This window comes from Aethalodelphis obliquidens, unplaced genomic scaffold, assembly GCF_003676395.1.
Source record: "Aethalodelphis obliquidens isolate GAN/ISIS:26980383/991018 unplaced genomic scaffold, ASM367639v1 scaffold8, whole genome shotgun sequence".
Taxonomy (NCBI): domain Eukaryota; kingdom Metazoa; phylum Chordata; class Mammalia; order Artiodactyla; family Delphinidae; genus Aethalodelphis; species Aethalodelphis obliquidens.
Window position 1 is genome coordinate 4,904,847 of NW_020837952.1, and position 24,156 is coordinate 4,929,002.

The window sequence follows — 24,156 nt, forward strand, 5'->3', positions numbered from 1 at the left end:
GCCAAAGATATACAGATAGCACAAAAACATATAAAGAGATGCTGCACATCATGTCATCAGGGAAATGCAAATTAAAACGACATACCACTACACATCTATTCTATTGGCCAAACTCTGGATCACTGATAACACCAAATGCTGACAAGGGTGTGAAGCAACAGGAACTTTAATTCATTGCCAGTGGGAATGAAAAAATGGTAGAGCCAAGCTATAAGACAATTTGGCAGTTTCTTACAAAAATAAACATATTCTTACCATATGATCTAGCAACCATGCAGTTTGATATTTATCCAAAGGAGCTGAAAATTTACGTTCACACAAAAACCTGCACATGGATTTTTATAGCAGCTTTATCCATAACTGCCAAAACTTGGAAGCAACCAAGATATCCTTCAGTAGGTAAATGGATAAATAAACTGTGGTACGTCCAGACAATGGAATACTATTCAGTGCTAAAAAGAAATGAGGTATCAAGCCATGGAAAGACATGAAGGAACCTTAAATGCATGTTAAGTGAAAGATGGCAATCTGAAAAAGGCTACATACTGTATGATTCCAACTATATGGCTCTCTGGAAAAGGCATAGCTATGGACATAGTAAAACGATCAGTGGTTGCCAGGAGTGGTGTCGGGGGGAGGAAAGATGACTAGGTGGAGCACCGAGGATTTTTAGGGAAGTGAATATACTCTGTATGATAATGTAATGATGACTGTATGTCATTATACATTTATCCAAACCCATCAAATGTACAACACCAAGAGTGAACTCTAAGGTAAGTTGTGGACTTCGGGTGATTATGATGTATCATTGTAGGTTCATTAGTTGTAACAAATGTGCCACTCTGGTGGGGGATGTTGATAATGGTAAATGCTATGTTTGTGTGGAGGCAGGGAGTATATGGGGAATCTCTGTACTGTCCTCTCAATTTTACTGTGAACTTAAAACTGCTCTAAAAAAAGTCTTAAAATTTTTTTGGAAAACCACTAAGTAAAAGTAAATAGATTGTTGCAAGTTTATTCTCATAGAGTGCTCAGAAAAAGAGCCTGAAAAATTAAGCCTGAAGTAGAGTACTCATTTCTTATATTTCTATAAGACAGAAAAGCATGGCACAGCAGAAAAGTCCAGCTTCTAAACAAGAACTGTAGTCTCTTTGACAGAGCTCCAATCCAATTATGCCCTAGCCACTGATTTTTCTATCACCACTTCCCCCCCTTTGTTTCAGAGACAGCAACCATGACCTTCTGTTCATGTGGTGTAGGAAGAAATTGCTTCCCAGAAAGGCTTTTAGCCCACTGCATTTTACTAGATAAAGAGAAAACAAAAAGCCATTCGACTCTGACAAGCTGATTCCTGTCTACAGAGGAGCAAAATGCCTCCCTCAGGACTACAAGGTACAATATGTTCAAACCTTTAACCACCGCTCTGCCATGAGCTACCACATATGTGCACACAACTCTCCTCTGAGCAGTCACATGCATAACTGAAAGTACAAGCCTCCATAAGGCCCTGTCTGGCTGTAGCTTCAAATGCATATAAGTAAAATAATGCTGAAATAAAGTCTCCCCTTTTCACTTTTGCAATTATTTAGGTAAAAATTAAAAGGGAAGAAAAGGAAAGGCTGAAGAGGGAATAGCTAAATTGTTGAACCTAACATGGTACCTTATAGAACATATTTAGACATCTAGACCCCTGAAAATTTTAGAGTAATTACTTCTATTGTTCCCTCCAAATACAGTCTAAGTGGACTACAGTCTCTTCCTTAATCCTAAGAAATGCCTGAAACTGAAGTATAATAAAACGACAAATGTCTGAAGTTATAAACATTAACACAGTGAAAAAAAATTAATGCACACAGATTGCCACTGTGTAAAAAAAATGATGCTAACTGAAGTGATAGATGTCTGTAATACTATCTGCCCACTCTGGTATTATACAGCTATCTCCACCTACACACCACACCAGATCTTTAAAATTACCTCAACAATCTTTTCACTTGAGTCAAATAACTTATGGTAGTGAAAGATTTTTTTGTTTTTGTTGCTATTGTTGTTTTGGTTAGTAAGCTTGAGAAGAGAGACACAAAAATGAGGTAACTGAGGCCAGCATTAAAATGTAGGGCCTTTTTCTTTTCATTTTTTAAAATAATCATCCATCCTATTAGGCTGTCACTGTCTACCTGATAACCTCTTCGGAGCCAAGTTTGTAGTTTCTGTTTGATAGGTTGCTGCCCTGAATCACCTTTTCTTTGTATTTACAGTTTTTCAGAAACTCCTGGCTGGCCACACATACACATACACACACACACAAATACACACACACACACATACACAACTAACTGGCTTGTCAGAGGCATCCAACAAAATAAACAAATGAGATCTTTGGACATCCAGAGTAATCATTTTGATAGCTTGTGACCTTGTCCAATAAGGTATTCTTAGCTCTGAAGCCAAGAATTTGACTTCACGGTCAAAGGTAGGAAAGACAAGGCTCTAGTCAGATACTTCCTACAGCTGAACGCAGAGTTAGTTTCACATAGTCTATGGTTATATACTGAATCATTATTAGAATCAAGAAGGAAATGTATATTTTAAGCAACTTTCTGGTAAAGGATAAAGACATTCAGACAAACATACAAAGAATCCCTTTACTAAAAATGTCAACTATAAGACTCTCCAGGGACAGTAATGGAGATTCCTCAAAAAACTAAAAATAGAACTACCATATGACCCAGCAATCCCACTACTGGGCATATACCCTGAGAAAACCATAATTCAAAAACAGTCATGTACCACAGTGTTCACTGTGGCTCTATTTACAACAGCCAAGACATGGAAGCAACCTAAGTGTCCATCAACACATGAATGGATAAAGAAGATGTGGCACATATATACAATGGAATATTACTCAGCCATAAAAAGAAACGAAACTGAGTTATTTGTAGTGAGGTGGATGGACCTAGAGACTGTCATACAGAGTGAAGTAAGTCAGAAAGAAAGACAAATACCATATGCTAACACATATATATGGAATCAAAAAAAAAAATGGTTCTGAAGAACCTAGGGGCAGGACAGGAATAAAAATGCAGACATAGAGAATGGACTTGAGGACACAGGGAGGGGGAAGGGGAAGCTGGGACAAAGTGAGAGTGGCATGGACATATATACACTACCAAATGTAAAATAGATAGCTAGTGGGAATAGCATAGGGAGATCAGCTCGGTGTTTTGTGCCCACCTAGAGAGGTGGGATAGGTAGGTGGGAGGGAGACGCGAGAGGGAGGAGATATGTGGATGTATGTATATGTATAGCCGATTCACTTTGTTATACAGCAGAAACTAACACACCATTGTAAAGCAATTATACTCCAATAAAGATGTTAAATAAATAAATAAATAAGACTCTCTGGGGGGCTTCCCTGGTGGCGCAGTGGTTAAGAACCTGCCTGCCAATGCAGGGGACATGGGTTCGATCCCTGGCCCAGGAAGGTCCCACATGCCGCGGAGCAACTAAGCCCGTGCACCACAACTACTGAGCCTGCACTCTAGAGCCCGCAAGCCACAACTACTGAGCCCGTGTGCTGCAATTACTGAAGCCCGCATGCCTAGAGCCCGTGCTCTGCAACAAGAGAAGCCACCACAATGAGAAGCCCGTGCACCACAACAAAGAGTAGCCCCCTCTGGCCGCAACTAGAGAAAGCCCACACGTAGCAATGAAGACCCAACGCAGCCAAAAACAAATTAATTAATTAATTTAAACAAATACTCTCCGATCTCTTTTGATCCTTTATGTGTACTTCTACATGTTTTTCTCACAAATTATTTCACAAAAATATTTCCATGTATCTACTTAGCCATATATTTCCACTTCCAATCATAAATGAAACGTCCATCGTATCAACACACCACAGTTCGTAAGAGAAAAGGAAAGAGCAGATATATGAAAGTGCTATGAAGTCAAAGAAGGAAAGATTGTGAGATCTGAGTGGAGAAGAATTCTATTATTTAACAGTTAAGACCCTCCATGCAGTCATACTTCCAAAAAGTCAGAGAATAAACAAGTTATCAATCATTGGGCAGATCATGTATCTCACTACACTGGTAACATACTCCGAATCATACCCTAATTCTACCTTAGTCACATTTCCTCTTGTTAACAATCAGTATGGCAGCCACAATAACAAAAGCCCCATTGCTACATGGTACTACATAAAGCAAGACACCCAGATACCATCCTTTGCATTTGGGAGCTTACAGGCATAAAACTAAGAGGAGGAAGAAGGGAGTATGAGTGAGGAAGAAGGGAATATGAGCCAGGAAGTGACCCAGTCTAGAATTCAAAAAGATGACAGCACAGTGTTTCTTTGGGCCTATTAGTGGAGAATGCTGAAGCTATGATTTTTAGGTCACGGTTTTCTAGCTCTGTCTACATTTCTGGTTGGTCAAGAATTAGTTTTCCTTCCCATTTTAAAATCATGCCCCTACTACTAAACAGTGGTTGTTTACCTCACAAAGAGTTAGATACATCTCAGCAGCATTCCCAGGTACATAAAAAACATTATAGATTAATAAGGCTGAGGCAGTTGCAGAGATGGCTCTTTGTTTTAGTAAGAATTCTTACCTTTTTGTACAGGCAGAGCTCAGCTGTCGATCCAGCTCCTCTGGTATGGCAGCCAGACGACTACGTACATCAGTAACAAACTATAGCTAGGACTTACTTAAAATGATTGCATTTGGAGCAGTGCAAAAAAGCACTACTTATTCTTTTTTTTTTTCTTTCCCTGTGCTAGATGTGCATATTTACATGTGTATGGAGAAGAATAAGGAAGCAATTTATCCTAGTAGAAGTGCTGGTCTGAAGTGTGCCTGGGTTTGTATTACAGCTCCATCACAAAGTATTGTATGACCTTGTACAAGTTATTTAACCTCTCTGAGCCTTAGTTTTCTTATTTCTAAAACGGAGATAATATTATATCCTCCCTCAGGATTTCTAGGGTTAAATAAAATAATATCTGTATACTATTTCTGCACAGTATATAAGAGCTCAGTTAGCTTTAGTTATTGTTGCTGTTGCTGCTGTTATTATTATTAGACTTTGATAAAGTTAAACAATTTTCTTTGTTTTTGTTCTCTCCCTTCCCCCCCATATGATCCCCATATAATTTTCCTGTACATTATATAAACACAACATTTCCTCTAAGTTGTAGATGTATGTATGCACACATAAGATGCTGGCCTGCACTAACTGCTGTTAATCCTGAACATTATGCTATAGAACCTACCCTAGGCTACTGTTCATTTTTACCATAGAGTCAATTCAGTTCAACAAGTAAGGAAATTAAATTAGTGCTGAGGCCAAGACTGAAAGATTCTCATATGTAGTCGAATCTAAAAGATAAAGAGTCAGTATCTCTATGAAAAGAGATCTTACCCAATACCAGGGATTTAACATTCTAAGTAGATGGGAAACTTGAATCCCAGAACTAAAGAAATCAGGTCACTCCCTTTCCCCCATATTTTATCAGTCTAAAATTTCCATGGGAATTCCCTAGTGGTCCAGTGGTTAGGACTCCACGCTTTCACTGCAACGGGCGAGGGTTCAATCCCTGGTCAGGGAACTAACATCTCATAAGCCGCGCGGCACGGCCATAAAATAGTAATAATAAGTAAAATAAAATAAAATAAAATTTCCAAACCAGGACAAGGAGGAAATGTCTCTTTCTACCCTGTTAAGTTGTTTCTAGTGTTTACTGGTGCCCTTCTTAATTTATACTTCTTGGGAATTCCCTGGTGGTCCAGTGTTTAGGACTCGGCGCTTTCACTGCAGGGGCCAAGGTTCAATCCCTGGTCAGGGAACTAAGATTCCATAAGCCATGCAGTGTGTCCAAAAAAAAAAAAAAAAAAAGATTTATACTTCTCAACTAGCATCTAGCAGAAGGAAGTTGAGATACCCCAAACAAACCTAACAAGTAAATCTGTTTATCTTTGACATCCTCATAAGTCGTCATGTCTCTTTGGCTTAGGGGCCATTCTACCTTAGCCAGTTCTCAACTACTAACCCCTAAACCCAAATAAAAACTTCTATTCCTTTATGTAGCCAATATTACATCTGTGGTTAAACTAATTTATACTAAAGTGTGAAAGATAGCTCCCATACTTTTCTAATAACATTAACTTACATTAATCTTTAATTAATGTAGAAGTACATTATTTAAATGTACTTCAACAACATTATTTAAATGTACTTCAACAAAGGAAAAGGGATCACAGGCTTTACTTCCTCTCACCTTGCCCAGCCCTAATACCTTGACTCCCCAGAAACAGCCCATTCAGTGTTCATCCTGTCCTTGTTCCCAATACCTAAAACCAGTAAAACTGTCTCCAGGCAAGCCAAATCCTTTAACATCAGAGAGACTCCCAGTAGAGAAAAAAGGCTGGCCACATAAATCTCCCTAGATTTGATTCTTGTACTTTTAGAGAGACCTCAGAGCTGTGACCTCACATCTTAATTTTCTCTCCCCCATTCTCCAGCTATTCCCAATCACATGGTTATCTGCTCATGACTTTAAAAAAAATTAAAGAAATGCATGATTCTAACCATATGACATTCTGGAAAAGGCAAAACTATGAAGACAGTAAAAAGATCTGTGGTTACCAGGGGCTGAAGTGGGGTGGGGGATGCATAGGTGGAACAATGGGATTTTTAGGGCAGTGAAACTATTCTGTATGACATGGTAATGGAGGACACATGTTATACATTTGTCAAAACGCATAGAATGTACAACACAAAGAGTGAACCCTTATGTAAACTATGGACTTTAGTTAATAATAATGTATCAATATTAGCTCATCAGTTGTAACAAATCTACCACCCTAATACAAGATGTGGCAGGCTGGAGGTACAACAAGGTAGGGGGTAGGTGGGAACTCTTGGACTTTCAATTCTGTAAATATAAAACTGCTCTAAAAAAATAAAGTCTATTAATCTTTTTTAATTAGAGGAAACACTGGTTAATAATGCCCACCAGGTACAATGGCTAATAAGAGCCAAGATAAGCAGTACAAGAGGAAAGCAAAAAGTAAAAAATTAAGACTATAAGCCTTGATCTCAAACTGGAGAGGACAATAATTAAGACAAGGAAAGAGACTTGAGGAAATGAGAGAAAGATAACTCTCGCAGCATTTTTATAGTGACTAGTGTGCAAAACACTAAAGCAAATGTTTTCTCCCTCAGAGAAAGAGAAGAGAAGCCAAGCTCATACGGGGCACTGAGATACTCAGCAGAAAAATCACCACCATTAAGCCTCTGGCATACTTACGAGTGTCACCCTGATGCCTCTCCCTGTGGCTAAGAAATCAGAGCTTGTCATTGTAACCAAGTCTGCAACCTGTGCTGGTGCCAATCTGTATAGTAGATTGAGGTATTTTTCAGAAAAATCAAGGGGTAATTGCCCAGTATCGAAAGAAGATCTGACCCTTGAGAGGAGAAAAGAGGCGTTCCTTTTGCCATTGGATGATCCTCTCTGGAATAACATAAATGGCTCTTAAGAGAGATTATATATCTGATAAGCAGAGCTGCAACTCTGACAGCCAATCTGCTGAATGCCGAACAGAGCACTCAGCTTTCTACAATGACTCAAAGGACAAGGTAAAGCTGCAGATTTATTCTGCTGACTTTCCTTGCAGAGCTACTCAAGTTTTTCAAAGGCAAAAAGGAAGAACTCTTTCCTTCCAACCCAGGGAATTGCAAATTCCACCTGGGATCTAAAGACAGAACTATGTTTGCTCCAAATCTGACATCATCGATGTGAACAAGAAGATTTAAAGCTGGAATGATGGCTGGCAATTTTAGTCTTTAGAGCAGAAGCTGGTTCAGCTCTTCAATCTGCCAGCAGAATCAGCAGCCACACGGGGCACATGGTGTGCCAGACTGGGAATGGGCTAATTTCACAAAATTCATTCTCATTCTCTCTGTACTTTCACATGACAATTGCAAATAGTCCAGATTCTTACCAAATCACAATCTTAGGTAGCATATTTCACTGCACAAAGAAATTTCAAAGTAAAAACACAAAGGCACCATTACAAAGAGATAAATCCCAAAGCTTCCATCTTTTCTCCATGATGCTTTCTTTCCTCCTTGAAATCCTTTCCTTAACCTGTTAATTTTATGAGAAGACGTAAAAAGCAAAATCTGTCTACAATAAACTATAAATAGCAGCATTTCTGCCTCACAATTTGTATGTCACTTCTTCAAGATGAGATTTTGAACGAGAAAAGCTTTCTATACATCCGAACTCGAATATAACAGCCACATGCTATGATTTATAGGACAGTTCTTCTGTGGTTAAATAGATTCAACCATCAACAGACAAAAGAAAAACTAGGCTTGAGAGTTAAAAGATACCCAATTTGTTTAAAACCTTTTTTTATGTTATCTTATGATAAACAAAGACTAAGAAACACTAACATTTAGAGGGAGTCAGTTTTATTTTTATTTTTAAAAACATGCATTACTGTACTGAGCAAGTACCCTGGAATAGGTAGGTACTGGAGGAAGGGGATTAATAATAACAAAATATAGCACAGAAAATTATAAGCAGGCTAAACCAGAATAATATTTTTTCCCCAAAACAAAATACCCCTTTTTAGAAAAATGAAGGAAAAGAAGAAAAAAAAAAGTTTTGCTCTATAAATAATACTATCAAATGATCAATTATATGTCTTAAATTTTTAGACATAACCCAAAGTCTAAAATATAGCTAACTGAAATTTAGCTAAGTGTTTACTAACACTTGCAACTGTAACCCTTTTAAAGGGATTTACCGTTTAGTTATAAAGACAATTAAGACTGAAACCTGGCTCTGACCAAACTCCAGCTGAAGGTGCTTTTCTTGTATTAGAAAGTCCAATTTAAAAGGGGCATTTTGTTTTATTTAAGTCACTAGCATATGGTTAAAAAACTTAAGTTTGCCCTGTTACATCCTTTGAGCAGAACATTTAAGTTCTCTTTCTTCTCCTATGAAAGAGCATCCAGAGAGCATCTCTTGCACCTTGTTCGTAATGCACAATTTATCGGCATTTCGTTTCCTTTCTAAATGGCCGGGAGGGAAGAAGAGCTCCATAGCCACTGTGTGTGGTTAGTAATGGCGCTTTTACTTGTCATTGTACAAAGCCTGTTAAATATTTACAACACAGCAATATCTAGTCCTAAACACCCAGTTGTGAGTTTGAATTTTTTTAGAAATAAATCTATGACAAGTTCTCCCCAGCAAAACGCCAGAAGACTCTCCTAACAGCTTCAAGAGACCCAGCGGGTCCAGAGGAGCAGTTATAGGCCATCTGGTGATTACTTATTATTATTTATACAGCAGTGTAGATGTACACACAGATGTGTTATGAATCCACATACAGAGTAGGCCTTAACAAGGGCTTCAGACAAAACACGACTGCTGAGCAAGGCAATCTGCATTAAAGAAACATGCTAACCAGACAGAGGGAGCACAGTGGCTGTGCTTCAATTTGCCGCATTAGCTGGAAGAGTTTTTGATAAAAGAACAAAGAATTCTATGTAATAATGACAATATCTTGTAAGTTAACAACCTAGTTATATGTACATGGTTTTGCCGGGGTGGCAAAAGAGGGATTAATGAAGGACAGGCTCTCATATCCAGAAGGCGGTTTATAAATTCAGCAGTTTGTAAAAGAAGGGACTAGGAAAGAGGCCCTTCTCCTGACTTAGGATGAACTGAGATACAAAGACAGAGGATTTTTTTTTCTATCAGGAATGTTCTGAGAACAGTTTCTGGGCTCCCATACCAAATATTAAGTCATATCCAAGGAAAACAAGAGTGAGTAACTGAAAATTTTCACCTTAATTTCTTGGGTATAGCTCCAATTAGGTTCATACGGCCTTTTTTTTTTTTGGCAGACTGGAGCTTGGATGCTTTTAACCTACTATGCTCTTAGTAACGTAATAATAAATATAACACAAAAAACTAAAATAACCAACCACTTGTTTCTAAGAGTAAATGTCAAAAGTGCCAGATCTGACATTAAAAAAACTTGGGTTTAATTCCTTGCTCTTAACATGTCTACATTTTTTATCCCAGTCCCAGTTTTTTTCTTTACTATGCATAACAGTGGTCTACTGCTATTACAAGATTACATAAAACTGCAGCATACTTAAAGTGGACTGAAAGTTATTTCAAAATCAACATATTATTATTACAAAAAACAAGGTTAGCATTTGGCCTAATTGTGTATAAGGCAGTGTATCTTCAGCTGCCTGACAGCATGCAGGCACTCTTACCAGATGGGAACTGGATTAATTATTGAATGAAATATGAATTATTAAATAAAATTTTGAATTTTATTTATTTATTATTTTTTCTTCGGTACGCGGGCCTCTCACTGTTGTGGCCTCTCCCGTTGTGGAGCACAGGCTCCAGACGCGCAGGCTCAGCGGCCATGGCTCACAGGCCCAGCCGCTCCGCAGCATGTGGGATCTTCCCGGACCGGGGCACGAACCCGTGTCTCCTGAATCGGCAGGCGGACTCTCATCCCCTGTGCCACCAGGGAAGCCCAAATATTTGAATTTTTTTAAAACTCTTGGCAGGCGGTGAGAAAGAAAGGCTTATTTGTTTGCCTGAAATTGTTTTCACCTGTTGAAGCATGTAAAGATAGCACATATCACAGCACATATCACCACAAGTGGTGTTTATGTACCAGAGCCATTTTTTCCTATGTTATTCTCCAATTCAAGATGCTCCCCTAACATAAAGAATTAGTAATCAACACCAGCCATTCTTCCTTGCTTTTCTTTTGTGCCAATGCCAGTTAATAGGAAAACTTGCCAAAGGGACAGAACTAACAATCCAGAGTCCCACAGTACCAGTAGAGCCTATTTCATGGGAGGGCTGGGATAACAGGAATAATCTCTATAGATTTGTGTTACATAGGCAATAAAATATACACCTTTGCAGCATGCCAGCATTTAACCAATCATAGAAGCTATTTGTTGCCTCATATATTACAAAGCAATAGAGATTTAAGGGATAATGTTCATGGAGGCAGAGGATACGAAGCAATAAACAGCACTGGAGGTTGGTTAAATGCCAAGTGAAGCCAGGACTACAGCACCATAAACATTATTCCTATTATATGACAAGATAAGGATGTAAAGAAGCTGCCCTCCATCCCACCACAACTAGGGTTCTACTGCTACCCTGGCCTTCGGAAGAGAAAGCAGGCTCCGGAGGTCTTTGAACTAGTTATACGTGTCGTGTCTCAGAAAGATATGAACAGAACATCAACCTGTACCTAAATGTTCTCCGGGAGAAGAAAAGATCTGGTAGTAGATATCCTCGGTGGGGGTGGGGTGGGGATAGAATAACAGCACCTCAGCATCACAATGGGTAGAGAAACAATCAAAGGATTTTTCCTTAAAAGGACAGAGTCGATACACAGTGGTTATGACAGAAACCTTTCTCAAAAATGGCTAATAATGGGATGATACTACCCATGAATAGTACCTTCTCAGAGGAAATGTGTTCCTGTTCTTAAGGAAATAGACATTCTAAGTAAGAAGCTTATACAACCAGCTTCTGCTCAAAGACTTGATGGTGGTAACCAGGACTACTTAAATCTGCATAATTCATACTGCAAACTAGCATCATGGGCCTGAAAGGGAGGTATAGGAATATGGAAATTGTTGACTCCTGGTAATAAAGATTGGACAAGGAATTCCCTGGCAGTCCAGTGGTTAGGACTTTGAGCTTCCACTGCAGGGGGCACGGGTTCGATCCCTGGCTGGGGAACTAAGATCCCACAGGCAGTGCTGTGCGGCCAAAAAAAAAAAAAAGGTACAAATTTCCAATAAAACATTTTAAGGGAATTCCCTGGTGGTCCAGTGGTTAGGACTCCATGCTGTCACTGCTGAGGGCCCGGGTTCAATCCCTGGTCATGGAACTAAAATCCCACAAGCCTGGAGGCATGGCCAAAAAAAAAAAAAGGACAAAAGGCATCCAAAAGGTAAGATATCGAACTGTATCCACATGAAGTAACATCTCAAATTCAAGATTACTGACACACAGTAATTTTTCCTGCTTCCACATGCAACAGAACTTTATAATCCACCTTCAAGTAAAAGTGCCCCCCAAGCATTAAAAACTTACAAGACTTCCTAGATTCAGCACCAAACTGTATTTCTAATATTTTAATAACACAGAGGCAAAGCTATTTTATAGTTACAATGTTTTTTAAATAGATGCTATCTTATAAACATTTCTGAACCCCATACAACTCAAATTCAACCAGCGCTTTACCACAGGGTATCTGGGGCTCTGCTGCCTTAACACTAACCCATTCTCCAAAAGCAGCTCTATTAACTATTCCTGCTACCACATTCTGTAAAGACATATTAGCAGGAATATTACTTTCCCTGAGTTCCTCTTCATGAGGGTGATGAGGCCTCAAGAGAAACAGAGACTCAACAGGAGAATAGGAATAAGTTAGCTCAAAAAACCCTATCACCTGTCTTTTCAGATAAGAATGCAAAGAACACAAACTTCAGCAGCCATCTTTTTTTAAAAAGTACATGTAGCATATTTAGAACTCAGCTGTGTCACATCAGACTTACTGTTGGGAAGTGGATCATGAACAGAGTCCAAAAATAACAGCCATTAAAGACCTAGCAACCAAAACATGTTTACGTATCCATTGAAAGCCCGGTGGTTTTGATTATATGGTGCAGCGCATAATCCACTAGTCTATTTTAGGTGAATTTTCCTTTCACCTCCCCTTAATATTATGGCATAAGATGATTTCTGAATTTAAGGGTACACAGGGTAAAATCTGGGCAGAGAACAGATATTTAAATAATACAAGATTCCTACAGCTTTTGTTGGTTGGTTTTTTTATGGATCAGTCTCTTGAATTATAATTTGCTTTCATTCCTTCTTCCTCTAACTGGTAGAAGCCACTGATTTTTGAGACTTCTATGGCTGCTGAGTTCTAAACATGCCTTGCAAAAATGATCATGGTCCTTATTACCCCTCCTGGGACTTACATAGCCTTTTTATTATTCTACCATATCTGGAGTAATCAATGAATCAGTGACAACTGATTATAAATAGGCTTGAAGGCCTCAAAGTGGCTCCAGAATGAAACCATTTTCAAGGTAATAAGGAAGTTGGGACGACAGGCCAAGGGTAGTTCACTTTACCAAATTTATCTTCTCTGTCAGATTTTCACTATTTCATATAACATAAAGCAATCATAGTAAATCTTGTAGAGATCCCACTCTAGAGTTATTTGTTACTAGATATTGGGAGAAACCTGAAAGGAGACTAAATATAACTAAAGAACTACAATCTCGGGACTTCCTTGATGGCGCAGTGGATAAGACTCCGTGTTCCCAACGCAGGGGGCCTGGGTTTAATCCCTGGTCAGGGAACTAGATCCCACATGCATGCCACAACTAAGAGTTCGCATGCCACAAGTAAGGAGCCCACCTGCAGCAACTAAGACCCAGTGCAACCAAATAAATAAATAAGCAAGTAAATAAATATTAAAAGAACTACAATCTCACCTGACCATAAAGTTTTGACAGGCAAAGCAGGTAAAAGGATGAATCATGCTACCTCAAAGCCTTAAGTTGTAGCTTTTTATCCTTTTTTCTATGAAACAGGTAACTTGAATCCAAAAGAAGGTAGCAATCTCCCTCAGTTCCACACTCACTGAGGGAAAAAAAAGCCTCAGGATCTATGCCAGAGGTTATAATGAATCCTAATGACCAAAATACCAACAAACAATTCAGAAATGGGAGGGAAAAGTAGGGGAAGGAAAAGGCTTATGGTAAACAGAACCCAACAATACAAGAAGGACCCAAAGTAAAAATCCCTGTTTTCCTACCTCTAGTCCAAAATAATGCAAAACAAAAACAAAGAAACAAACACAAAGCCCTTCTGGGATCTCACAAATCTCAGTGAAAACTACTTTTTTCTGATGAGATAGCCTGAAGAAACCCTACTGATATATTTTCTTTCTCAGAAAGCTTAAGAGATGCTTTTCCTATGTATTCCTTTATTTTTACCATCCATTTTTATTTATTTAACTCCTTGTCTGGGTAGTCTTAAGCATACAATACATAAGAGGGGCACTGAGCAGCTTAAACAATAAGTGAAGAAAAACAAATTTTTTCACCAAAAGTGCAGATTCTTTAAAGTAAGTGAGATAAGTAAAAAGGGTACCGCGTAACTATTATGGGAGTCACAGTAAGCACTATAATCAACAAATTCACACACACAAATTTGGAGGAATCAGATTCAGGTATGTACTCCCATAAAGCTGTCTGAAAAGTTAAACAAATTTACTCTATTTTCCCAAGTGGCTTCTATTGTAAAAAAATATATATATACACACATACACACACACACACAAACCATATGAGGAAAACATGCAGTCAACAAACAATACAGTTGAAAGCTTTGACAAGGAAGGAAATAAACTCTACAATGCTAAATACTTCAGAATTGGCTTTTTTAGTCTTTTATGAAATTTTCAGCATTTACTGGAATTTGGAGTCATCCTTCTGCCCATTCCTTGTCACCAACCCTATTTGTCTCTCAAATTTCAATTCTTAGGAATCTCTGGAACTTAACTCTCTTCTTTTTATACTTCTCTAAGTATTTACAATGTTTAATAGAACTAGTCTGCAATCTCACATACTACCAGTAAGTGTCACTGGACAGTCACATGACATATTCCTAACTGAAAAGAAATTCAACCCTTCAGGCTCCATAAAATCAACTGTTGAAGGCAAATAAAACTCTCTTAAATAAAACTTTCTTTGTATTCCTTTCTTCATCCTTTGTGGAACATGGCAGAATGGGAGGATCTAGGAATAAGTGTTAAGAAGGTACAAAATGAAAAAAAAAAAAGGCAGTTTCAACAAAATTATTTAAAAAGTACATGATGAAAAATATTTGACACAATGTATACGCATACAAACAATAACATGGCAGCTAACACACAGAACAAGGCATTTAATGGTGTCAGACAGGGAAAATGGCTGAGAAAACTTGTAGCTGATACACTGCTGTGAGATCTCGGATTCTATGTTGGATTTGTCCTTCCTAGACAGGTATTTGCCTTAGCTGCTAACAATGATTTTCTTGATCAACAGTCAAAAGAAACTTTTTCTTATCTAGAAAATCCAAAATAGACTCTGGCAAATTGAGGTTCAAAATGAATGGGTGCATTTTCAGCTTCCTATCCAAATATGTTGAGCAGACTTTTACATCCATGAAGGTTGAAGAAAGGATATTTCTAAACTTGCTTTGTATTTAAATAAATAGCTTTAGAAAGGAGGCGAGAGCAACATGTATTCCTCAACACTGTGTGTTGCGAAACAAACACCAGCAGAATAACAATATGAAAGACAGCAAGGCAGATTTCATTACGGTAGAGTGTCTACATTTCCTCATAACTTGGATTTACACACTACAAATCCTCTGATCTGATTACCTCCAGTGATCACGTAAAACACTGGCTTTAAACTCTTTGCCTCAGTGATAAAACAGCCACTTTGATTCACAACGAGACATTCACAATAAAGTATATTGTAAACGTACCTGTCCACAGCCCGGGGCATTGCACACAAACGGTCTGTCGTCTCCCATATTTCATATAGCAGAGCGGAGCTGAGGAGGGGGAGGTAGGGGGAAAAGTTATGTTAAATACGTTGGAGTTAAAAAAAAAAAAAGTGCTTCAAAAATATCGAGCCTAGAAACAGGTGTTCCAAGAATGCCGTCTATCAAAGCTGTAAACACAGGCTACTTTGGGGAGACCCATTAGACAGGTGGCATATGATCTACTGTGCCTCGGTTGAAACTTTTAATTAGAAAAATTTAAACCTAAAGAGTCAAGGAATTTCAAGCCTTTTACTAGATTTTTCCCTCTTTCTGCTACAGTATATAACACACTTCTCCAGTATGCTGAATTACAACCAGTGCAGTTCCCTATGTCAATAAATCCACTGAACGCTCGATGCGGAAGCCATATTTCTGAACTAGAGAAGACCAAAATTTGTCATTTAATTAATTAAGGGATTATAGGAGGGGTGCTCCATTTTACAGGGCCATAATCTGGCTCCCTGGTGTATAAACAATGAGACTGTTGGCAAGGGCCGTTTATCCCAGATTATTGCCAAAGAAAACAAAGCACCCATCCTATTGGGCTACATGGGAAATGATTTTCATTAATAAAAAAATAAAAATAAAACCCTTCTCTCCCCACAGGGAGCCTCCTTCTCCCCCCACCAATCGTCGGTGGCAAATGGAGAAATATCGGTGCCCTTCCCCCCTGATTCTATTTATGGCTAGGTTTTTAAAAGCAGCAATAAAACAAATGTCGACTCTTTGGGGGTTTACTGGGTGAATATGTTCCGGCTGTTTGTGCTGCTCTCGGCCAGAGTTCTTGGGCTGCTCTGTTGCAGCCAACAGATGTGTGCTGCTGCAGGGGATAAAAGAAATGGCACTAAAAGGCATCACCATCCATCCTCTCCATTTCTCTTTAGAATTTAACAGGGTTTATACTGTTGTTGTTTTTTAATTATTGAAGCTAAACTTTTGAAATGTTGATCAAAATTCTTTGTCAAAGAACAATAACTCCAAATGAATGTGTTGGGGAAATTTCTCATATCCCAACTAGGAATAAAAATAGAGGTGGAGATGGATAAGGATTAGAAATGCAAATCATAGTAAAAATATTCCTAAAAGATACAGAGTATTTTGAAAGAGTGAAAGAGAAAAAAGGGGGGGTCACAAAAATAGTCTTTATAAAATAAACTCCTAAAGGACATTTTCAAACATCCTTCTACAAGACAGAAAGCTGTATGAAAGAATACGAACAAGGGAAGATGAAAGAGGAAGAACTACAATTTGAATATGCGTAGAAACGACTTCAGAACTATAACCAAATTTCGAATTTTCATCTTGGAGATAAACCAAAATGTCAGGTTAACCTCAGTCAGATCTACGTCAAAATAAATATTAAAGTGCTAGACCAAATCTGGCAATCAGAAAACCATGCCTAAAACTCAGAGGGCAGTGGTAACATCTCTCCTACTCTCTTAAGACTCACTCTAGGGTTGGAAACCCGTATTTCTGGTAGTCTGATCAGTAATTCCACAACTAATCGCTGTTTAAAATTGTGGGGTGCCCCATAAAATACAAAGGGCTTCTTAGCAATCCTTCATTGTGATAGGAACAGGGTCTGACTAGGAAGGAAACTGATGCTGCAGCACTGCTGTAATGGAAGAGAGCCTGTATGTACATAGGTGTACACAGATTTATATCACATTTAGCCAGGATAAATTGCTTCAATAAATTCTGTTCCTGGGAGAGGCCAGCTCAAGCTGATGCTTGGTACTGGGAAAATGAGAGCTTTATTCTTCACACAGCCCCAGGACAAGGAGGTCTTCTGGTTTGTTCGTTTGTTTTAAATACACTTCCTAGAACTACAACACAGTGCAAAAAATAAATACAAATATACAACAGTAAATAAATGCAAAGACCAATGCCATTATGGCTGAAAACTCAGAACATTTCTGGAAAGCAACTGATCTCTGGAAAAATTCCTAACAACTGCTGTGCTGGAGGTAATTTTACATCCTAGTCCCAGAACCTGCTTTTCTAATAAAATCACTAAATGAGAATTTTATTTCAACAAGATCCTCTAACCTATTTTCAATCAGGAAGTAAACTACAAGGGATAGAGCAGATGTAACATAAGCAGGCAGGATTCCTTATTTTTACCTTAATTATGTTTTTTGAGGCTAAGTTTTCTCAGTTTTCTACCGATTTAGAGGAGGAAAAGGGTCTTGGCTGAGAAGTGGGGCAGCACTGGTAGAGAAAGTTGATTAAATAAATTCTGGAATGGTTTTCCTCAAACCACAGAATTCAAAATTTAACTTGGTTTTGCACAATCACATCACAATTTATGGCTTCCAAATTTTATTTCATTGCTAGGAAATAGAGATGAAAAATCAAGACTTTCTAAAAGCAGAAAAAAAGGCAAAAATAAGTTTTGGGGAAGAGAATTAAAATGTAACAGAACCAAGCATTTTCATGGCTCTTAAATATTCAAATCTGTCGGTCACTAACTAGGATTTCCTGCTTCCTTCCGATTTTGCTGCCTTTTGTTTTGCCATTTTCACTGAAGAGAGATCACAATGGGAGGAAGAAGGCCCTCTTTCTTAAATACCTACAATTATTCTTTTTTTTTTGGCCCCAACCGCGTGGCACGCGGGATCTTAGCTCCCCACCCAGATCGAACCCACGCCCCCTGCATTGGAAGCGTGGAGTCTTAACCACTGGACCACCAGGGAAGTCCCCCTACAATTATTCTTCAATCATTCCCTCAATCTCTTGCTCCTTTTCATTTCCATCATTCTTGCTTTTAACTTTAAAGTGATGTCTTTTTTAAAAATGAAATATTTAACAATAATGATCTGTCTCCCCACTTAAAAAGAATTTCCAGTTAACATCATTCTAAAAATTTCTTTCATTCCCAGTCTGCTGTATCAATTGCTACATATAAAGAATGCCATTGCTTATTTCTATTTGATACTTAAAACTAACCTCTGATAATGAGAGGTCAAACTGATGCCTCCTCAAAAACAAATAGCAACACATTTCTGTAGTATAAAGACTGAGACAAAAGGTGAAATCTTGAATAATGATACTGCCATTCACTAGAATTTAACTCACAGCCCATTTGTAACTGTACTGCTTGACAGGTAGATCACGTGTCCAGGCACGGCATTCAAGTCTGTCATCTGTTTCTCAATCTATTCTTCAGGATGAAACTCAAGCATTCTTTAGAACTAAGCAATAAATGACAGACAAGGGGATACACATATTTAGAGACATTTCCAAAAGAAAGTGAAACGCTCTCAGTGGTGATCTTAGAACAGGAAAACAAAGATGCATAAAAAGGCTGTCCTATGGGCCAAGGAAAAGGCTCATGTGCTCAGAATGCATGAATGATAAAAATTGGTATTCATTTAAAAGAGAGAAAGTTATCTGAATGCTGGCAGAAAAGTGAAGAAAATCCAAGGTTTAGAGAATGATTTTAATAATTGGGGTAATTTCATAGAATCTTACTTTTTTTTTTTTTTTTTTGCGGTACGAGGGCTTCTCACTGTTGTGGCCTCTCCCGCTGCGGAGCACAGGCTCCGGACGCGCAAGCTCAGCAGCCATGGCTCATGGGCCCAGCCGCTCCGCGGTGTGTGGGATCTTCCTGGACCGGGGCACGAACCCGTGTCCCCTGCATCGGCAGGCGGACTCTCAACCACTGTGCCGCCAGGGAAGCCCCATAGAATCTTTCTTAAATAGTTTTGTCAGAGCCAGAAGTATATCCTAAAATGGTCAATGTGCAAATAAGAAAACTGATTCTCTGATTCTGTGTGTATACATATGTATATCTATCTTTTTTTTTTTAATGGAATGAGGATGGAGTCTGCCACTGAGTTCTACAAAAAGTCAGTTCTCTGGACCTGGCGTAATATAATTATTTCTTTAGTAACCAACTGATGTTATTAAGATGGCCCAACGTAAGGTAAGGAATAAAAGCCATGTATCAATATAAACACATCCAACGGCCTGTTTGCAGGTTCCTAATAACAAAAAGCAGATATTGCTAAGTATAAAAAAATGAGAAGGGCATATACACCATAAATATCAAAGATTCATGAAAATCTAGAAGGGGTTCAAACTAGCTATCATTTATTCATTCAAAAGCATTACTAAAGAACTACTAAGTGCCAGGCAAAGCGGACACAAAAATAAAGACAATAGTCTTTTGCAAAAAAAGAATCTTTCTCTCAACTGTGTCAAAGAAAACCAGAGCTGGACAGTAGTTAAAGCAGTAAAAAATGGATTTTATTCAGGACTATTGCAATAGTGGCTAAGAGATCTCAGTATATAAACCAGGCTCAGTTTTGAATACACCATGGGCCAGTGGGAATTAACAGCCAAGGACCAGGGTGGAGGAAACATAAGGGGTAAAGGGGATTCTGGTTAAACTAACCTAACAAGATTCTTGCTGATGACAGGCCAGGGTGATGAGACATCACCTGAGGGATGGTAGAGGATGAAGAACCTAATCAGATATGCGAGAGAACAGATACTGAGGGTGGGGGGCTCTTGCTAAACTGACTTAGCAGGGTTCTTGCTGAAATTCAGTTTTACAAGGAAGTACACAGATAAGCCTAAAAGAAGGTTCAGGAGCCTGACTAAAGTTTGGTCGGGAAAAGAATCCTTGTCATCTGGCATGAAAGATGCCAAGTAAGGGGTAAGAATGATGGCTTAATTTACAAGTTCAATTAGTCATAGGTTGATCAGTATACGTATTAGATCCCTTACTATTTCTCCTATTCTTTTTTTTTTTTTTTGCGGTACGCGGGCCTCTCACTGTTGTGGCCTCTCCCATTGCGGAGCACAGGCTCCGGACGCGCAGGCTCAGCGGCCATGGCTCACGGGCCCAGCTGCTCCGCGGATCAGGGCACGAACCCGTGTCCCTTGCATCGGCAGGCGGACTCTCAACCACTGCGCCACCACGGAAGCCCTTCTCCTATTCTTTATGGTCATTTATCAAATTATTTTACTAGCAATTCCAGAGTATATACGAGCACAAAAAAGATGGCTAAGTCTTGGTAAAAGATCTGACAAGGAAGACGTATGAAACTAGTAACTACAATTTACCTTTGGGATCAAAAAGTAAATTTAATCATTAAAAAAATTCATTAATTCAGGGACTTCCCTGTTGGTACAGTGGTTAAGAATCTGCCTTCCAATGCAGGGGAAGTGGGTTTGATCCCTGGTCAGGGAAAGAAGATCCCACATGCCGCGGGGCAACTAAGCCTGCGTACCGCAACTACTGTGCCCACACGCCTCAACTAGAGAGCCCATGTGCCACAAACTACAGAGCCCATGCACTCTGGAGCCCATACGCAACAACTACTGAGCCCGCGTGCCACAACCAGAGAGCCTGCACACCGCAATGAAGAGCCCGCAAGCCGCAACTAAGACCTGACGCAGCCAAAAATAAATATATTTTTTAAAATTCATTAATTCACTGAACACTTTATTCAGCGCCTACCGTATCTAGGCCCCAAAATTCAACAATGAATGAGACACACAAGATATCTGCCCTCATAGTGCTTACTTACAGTCTACAAAGAAGAGGCAAACACAAAGAAAGTAATAAACAAAATCATTTTAGATTAACAGCAGATAATTGCTAAGAAATGAAATCGTGATGTGTTAGTAACTAGAAGTGGACTACTTTAGCTTCATGAATAAAAAGGAAATGGCTGTATTATCTGTGACCAAAAGGGGAATGGGGAAGAATATAGAGATCCAGTTAAAAACTTCTGGAAGCCTTTCCTTTCATAACACGGTTGATGTTCAATAAATATTTACTGATTTAATCTGAAGTAGATATTCAAGTATACTTTGCTGAAATTTTACACTTATCTTTCCAAGTTTTGCAGAAAGCTGCTGGGTCCACAAGACAACCACTATGCAGGTATTTACGCATTTAAAGCTATATGTATTTAAGACATATTTAAATACATATTTATAACTACTTTGTGCCTAAGGTACTTTATGTGACTGCACCCAACCAATTCTATGCTTTTCCTATCATACAAATAACACAAAAGAAGCTCTACAGTTTTTGGTTAGACTGTTAAAAATGGGGAGAGGGGAGGTATTTGTCAAGTTAATTGACACTTAACTGACCCTTGAAAACAAAACCTAGACCAGAGCTTTTACGGTATATTTTCAAGTATAAAAGAATGCTTGCTAATCAAGGATGCAGCAGAGAGGGCACCTTAATATGGGACTTGTGGGAGTACATATATGGACAATCTTTTTGGAAAGCAATCTGGCAATGTTTATATTAAGTGTCTTAAAAAGTTTTACACCCTTTGAACAAATCATTCTTCTTTCAGGACTTTATTCTGAGGCTAAAACCAGAAACATGGACCATTTATATATGAAAATGTTCATCATAGTCATATTTATAACAAAAAAGAAAAAGGAATTAAATGTTTAAAAAGAATGGATAAATATAAATTAAGATATTGTCTTACAATAGATATATTTAAGTTGTTAATAATAACCTTTCTGAAAGCTATTTAACAACATGAGAAAATGTTATACATTAAGTGGGGAAAAAAAGGAGGATACAAGGGGCTTCCCTGGTGGCGCAGTGGTTGAGAGTCCACCTGCCGATGCAGGGGACACAGGTTCATGCCCCGGTCCAGGAAGATCCCGCATGCGGTGGAGCGGCTGGGCCCGTGAGCCATGGCTGCTGAGCCTGCGCGTCCGGAGCCTGTGCTCCGCAATGGGAGAGGCCGCAACAGTGAGAGGCCCGCGTACCACAAAAAAAAAGCAGGATACAAAATTGCATATGCACCATAATTCCAAATCTATAAAAAAGCAAACAAAATAATAAGCATAGAACAAGATGAGCGAATTAACGTCAAATGTTAATAATGGTTATCTCTGGATAATGGTATTCCAGATGATTTTATTTCCCTCTTTCTACCTTCAGTATTTTCCAAAGTCTCTACAATGATCACAGATTGCTTTTTTTTTTTTTTTTTTTGCAGTACGCGGTACTCTCACTGTTGTGGCCTCTCCCGTTGCAGAGCACAGGCTCTGGACGCGCAGGCTCAGTGGCCATGGCTCATGGGCCCAGCCGCTCCGTGGCATGTGGGATCTTCCCGGATCAGGGCACGAACCTGTGTCCCCTGCATCAGCAGGCGGACTCTCAACCACTGCGCCACCAGGGAAGCCCACAGATTGCTTTTAATAAATCAAAAACTTTATAATATAAATAATAAAAAGAATACTGATCTGCATGACTTAAAAAAAAAACATGTCTGAGTTTAAAAAAAAAAAAAGGCCCGACTTAAAAAAAAAACATGTCTGAGTTTAAAAAAAAAAAAAAGGCCCGTATCTGCTAGACTATTCCGTTTTTTTTTTAAGATTTTTTTTTTTTTTTATGTGGACCATTCTTAAAGTCTTCATTGAATTTGTTACAATATTGCTTTTGTTTTATGTTTTGGTCTTTTGGCTGCAAGGCATGTGGGATCTTAGCTCCCCAAGCAGGGATTGAACCTGTACCCCCTGCATTGGAAGGTGAAGTCTTAACCACTGGACCACCAGGGAAGTCCCTCTGCTAGACTACTCTAAAGCACTAAACAGTATAGTATTTAAAAATTATACAAAGTTGTTCACTCTCTACTACAAAGCAACAGAACCACAGAACCAACTGACAAAGTTCAAAATGAACTACCAAAAACATCTTTCTAAAAATGTAAACTAACAGCATCAAATAGAAATAGACATGGTGGAAACTTAGATCGATACACAGGGTAAATCAAGCATTTCAAGATAATTCCTTATTAGTTACCCTCAAGGACCCGTTTTCAGAATCCACAAATGCTGCCTAACAACAAGTAGTACTTATATTAAACACTTAGAAATTGCCCCAACTGTCCAACACAAAGGGAATAAAGAGAGTTGAAACCAAGCTTAGCAGGTACTGAATGCCTTTCAGTGAGCTACAAATACGCTAAAAAATTTAGACCGGCACCCAGAGCTCTACAGGCCCCATTCCCCTATGATATTAAAAAGAAAAAAATTACATACAAACAGTTCTCTTCCAAAACCATAACTTTGGATACCAACTTTCAGACTCTTAGATAATTTAGCTGCTGCTAAGCAAAGAGTACAAACACTGAAGCTCTTCACCATAGCAGCCTCAACATTTTATTCTCCATAAGATACTCTGGGCTCCTGTGACTTGCATTACATCTAGAACACTGACTTTAGGAAAAGATTCCAATAAACCTATGAACAGTGACACGATAATGAAGGTATGTTAACCGCAGAAAACAAAGAAGACTCATGTTTTACTAGGCAGTAGATTATTTAGGAATTGAAATTTCTGTTCATAAATTCTGGGTTCATTTTCCACTGTAGTATTTAGCATAACAACAGTTTAACACACTATTTCATTAGTAGGTAAACCAAATGCCCCAAAAGGATTACATAAAAAGCATAGGGCTTCCCTGGTGGCG

At 38.7% G+C, this 24,156-nt stretch overlaps 1 protein-coding gene across 7 annotated transcripts in view; it reads right to left on the reverse strand.

Moving 5' to 3' along the window:
- ATF7 (activating transcription factor 7) overlaps positions 1-24,156 on the reverse strand; it is a 95,013-nt gene that overhangs the window by 60,536 nt on the left and 10,321 nt on the right. For 4 of the 7 annotated variants that reach the window (XR_003432803.1, XR_003432802.1, XM_027106455.1 and 1 more), the window contains exon 2: positions 15,632-15,700. Coding sequence is in view for 3 of the 7 variants with exons in the window: in XM_027106455.1 (XP_026962256.1) it covers positions 15,632-15,679 (48 nt within the window). In the remaining 4 variants the exon portion in view is untranslated. Of the gene's footprint in view, positions 1-15,631; positions 15,701-18,769; positions 19,159-24,156 lie in introns of those variants that run through there. The other 3 variants (XM_027106452.1, XM_027106456.1, XM_027106453.1) reach the window with 3 other exon arrangements.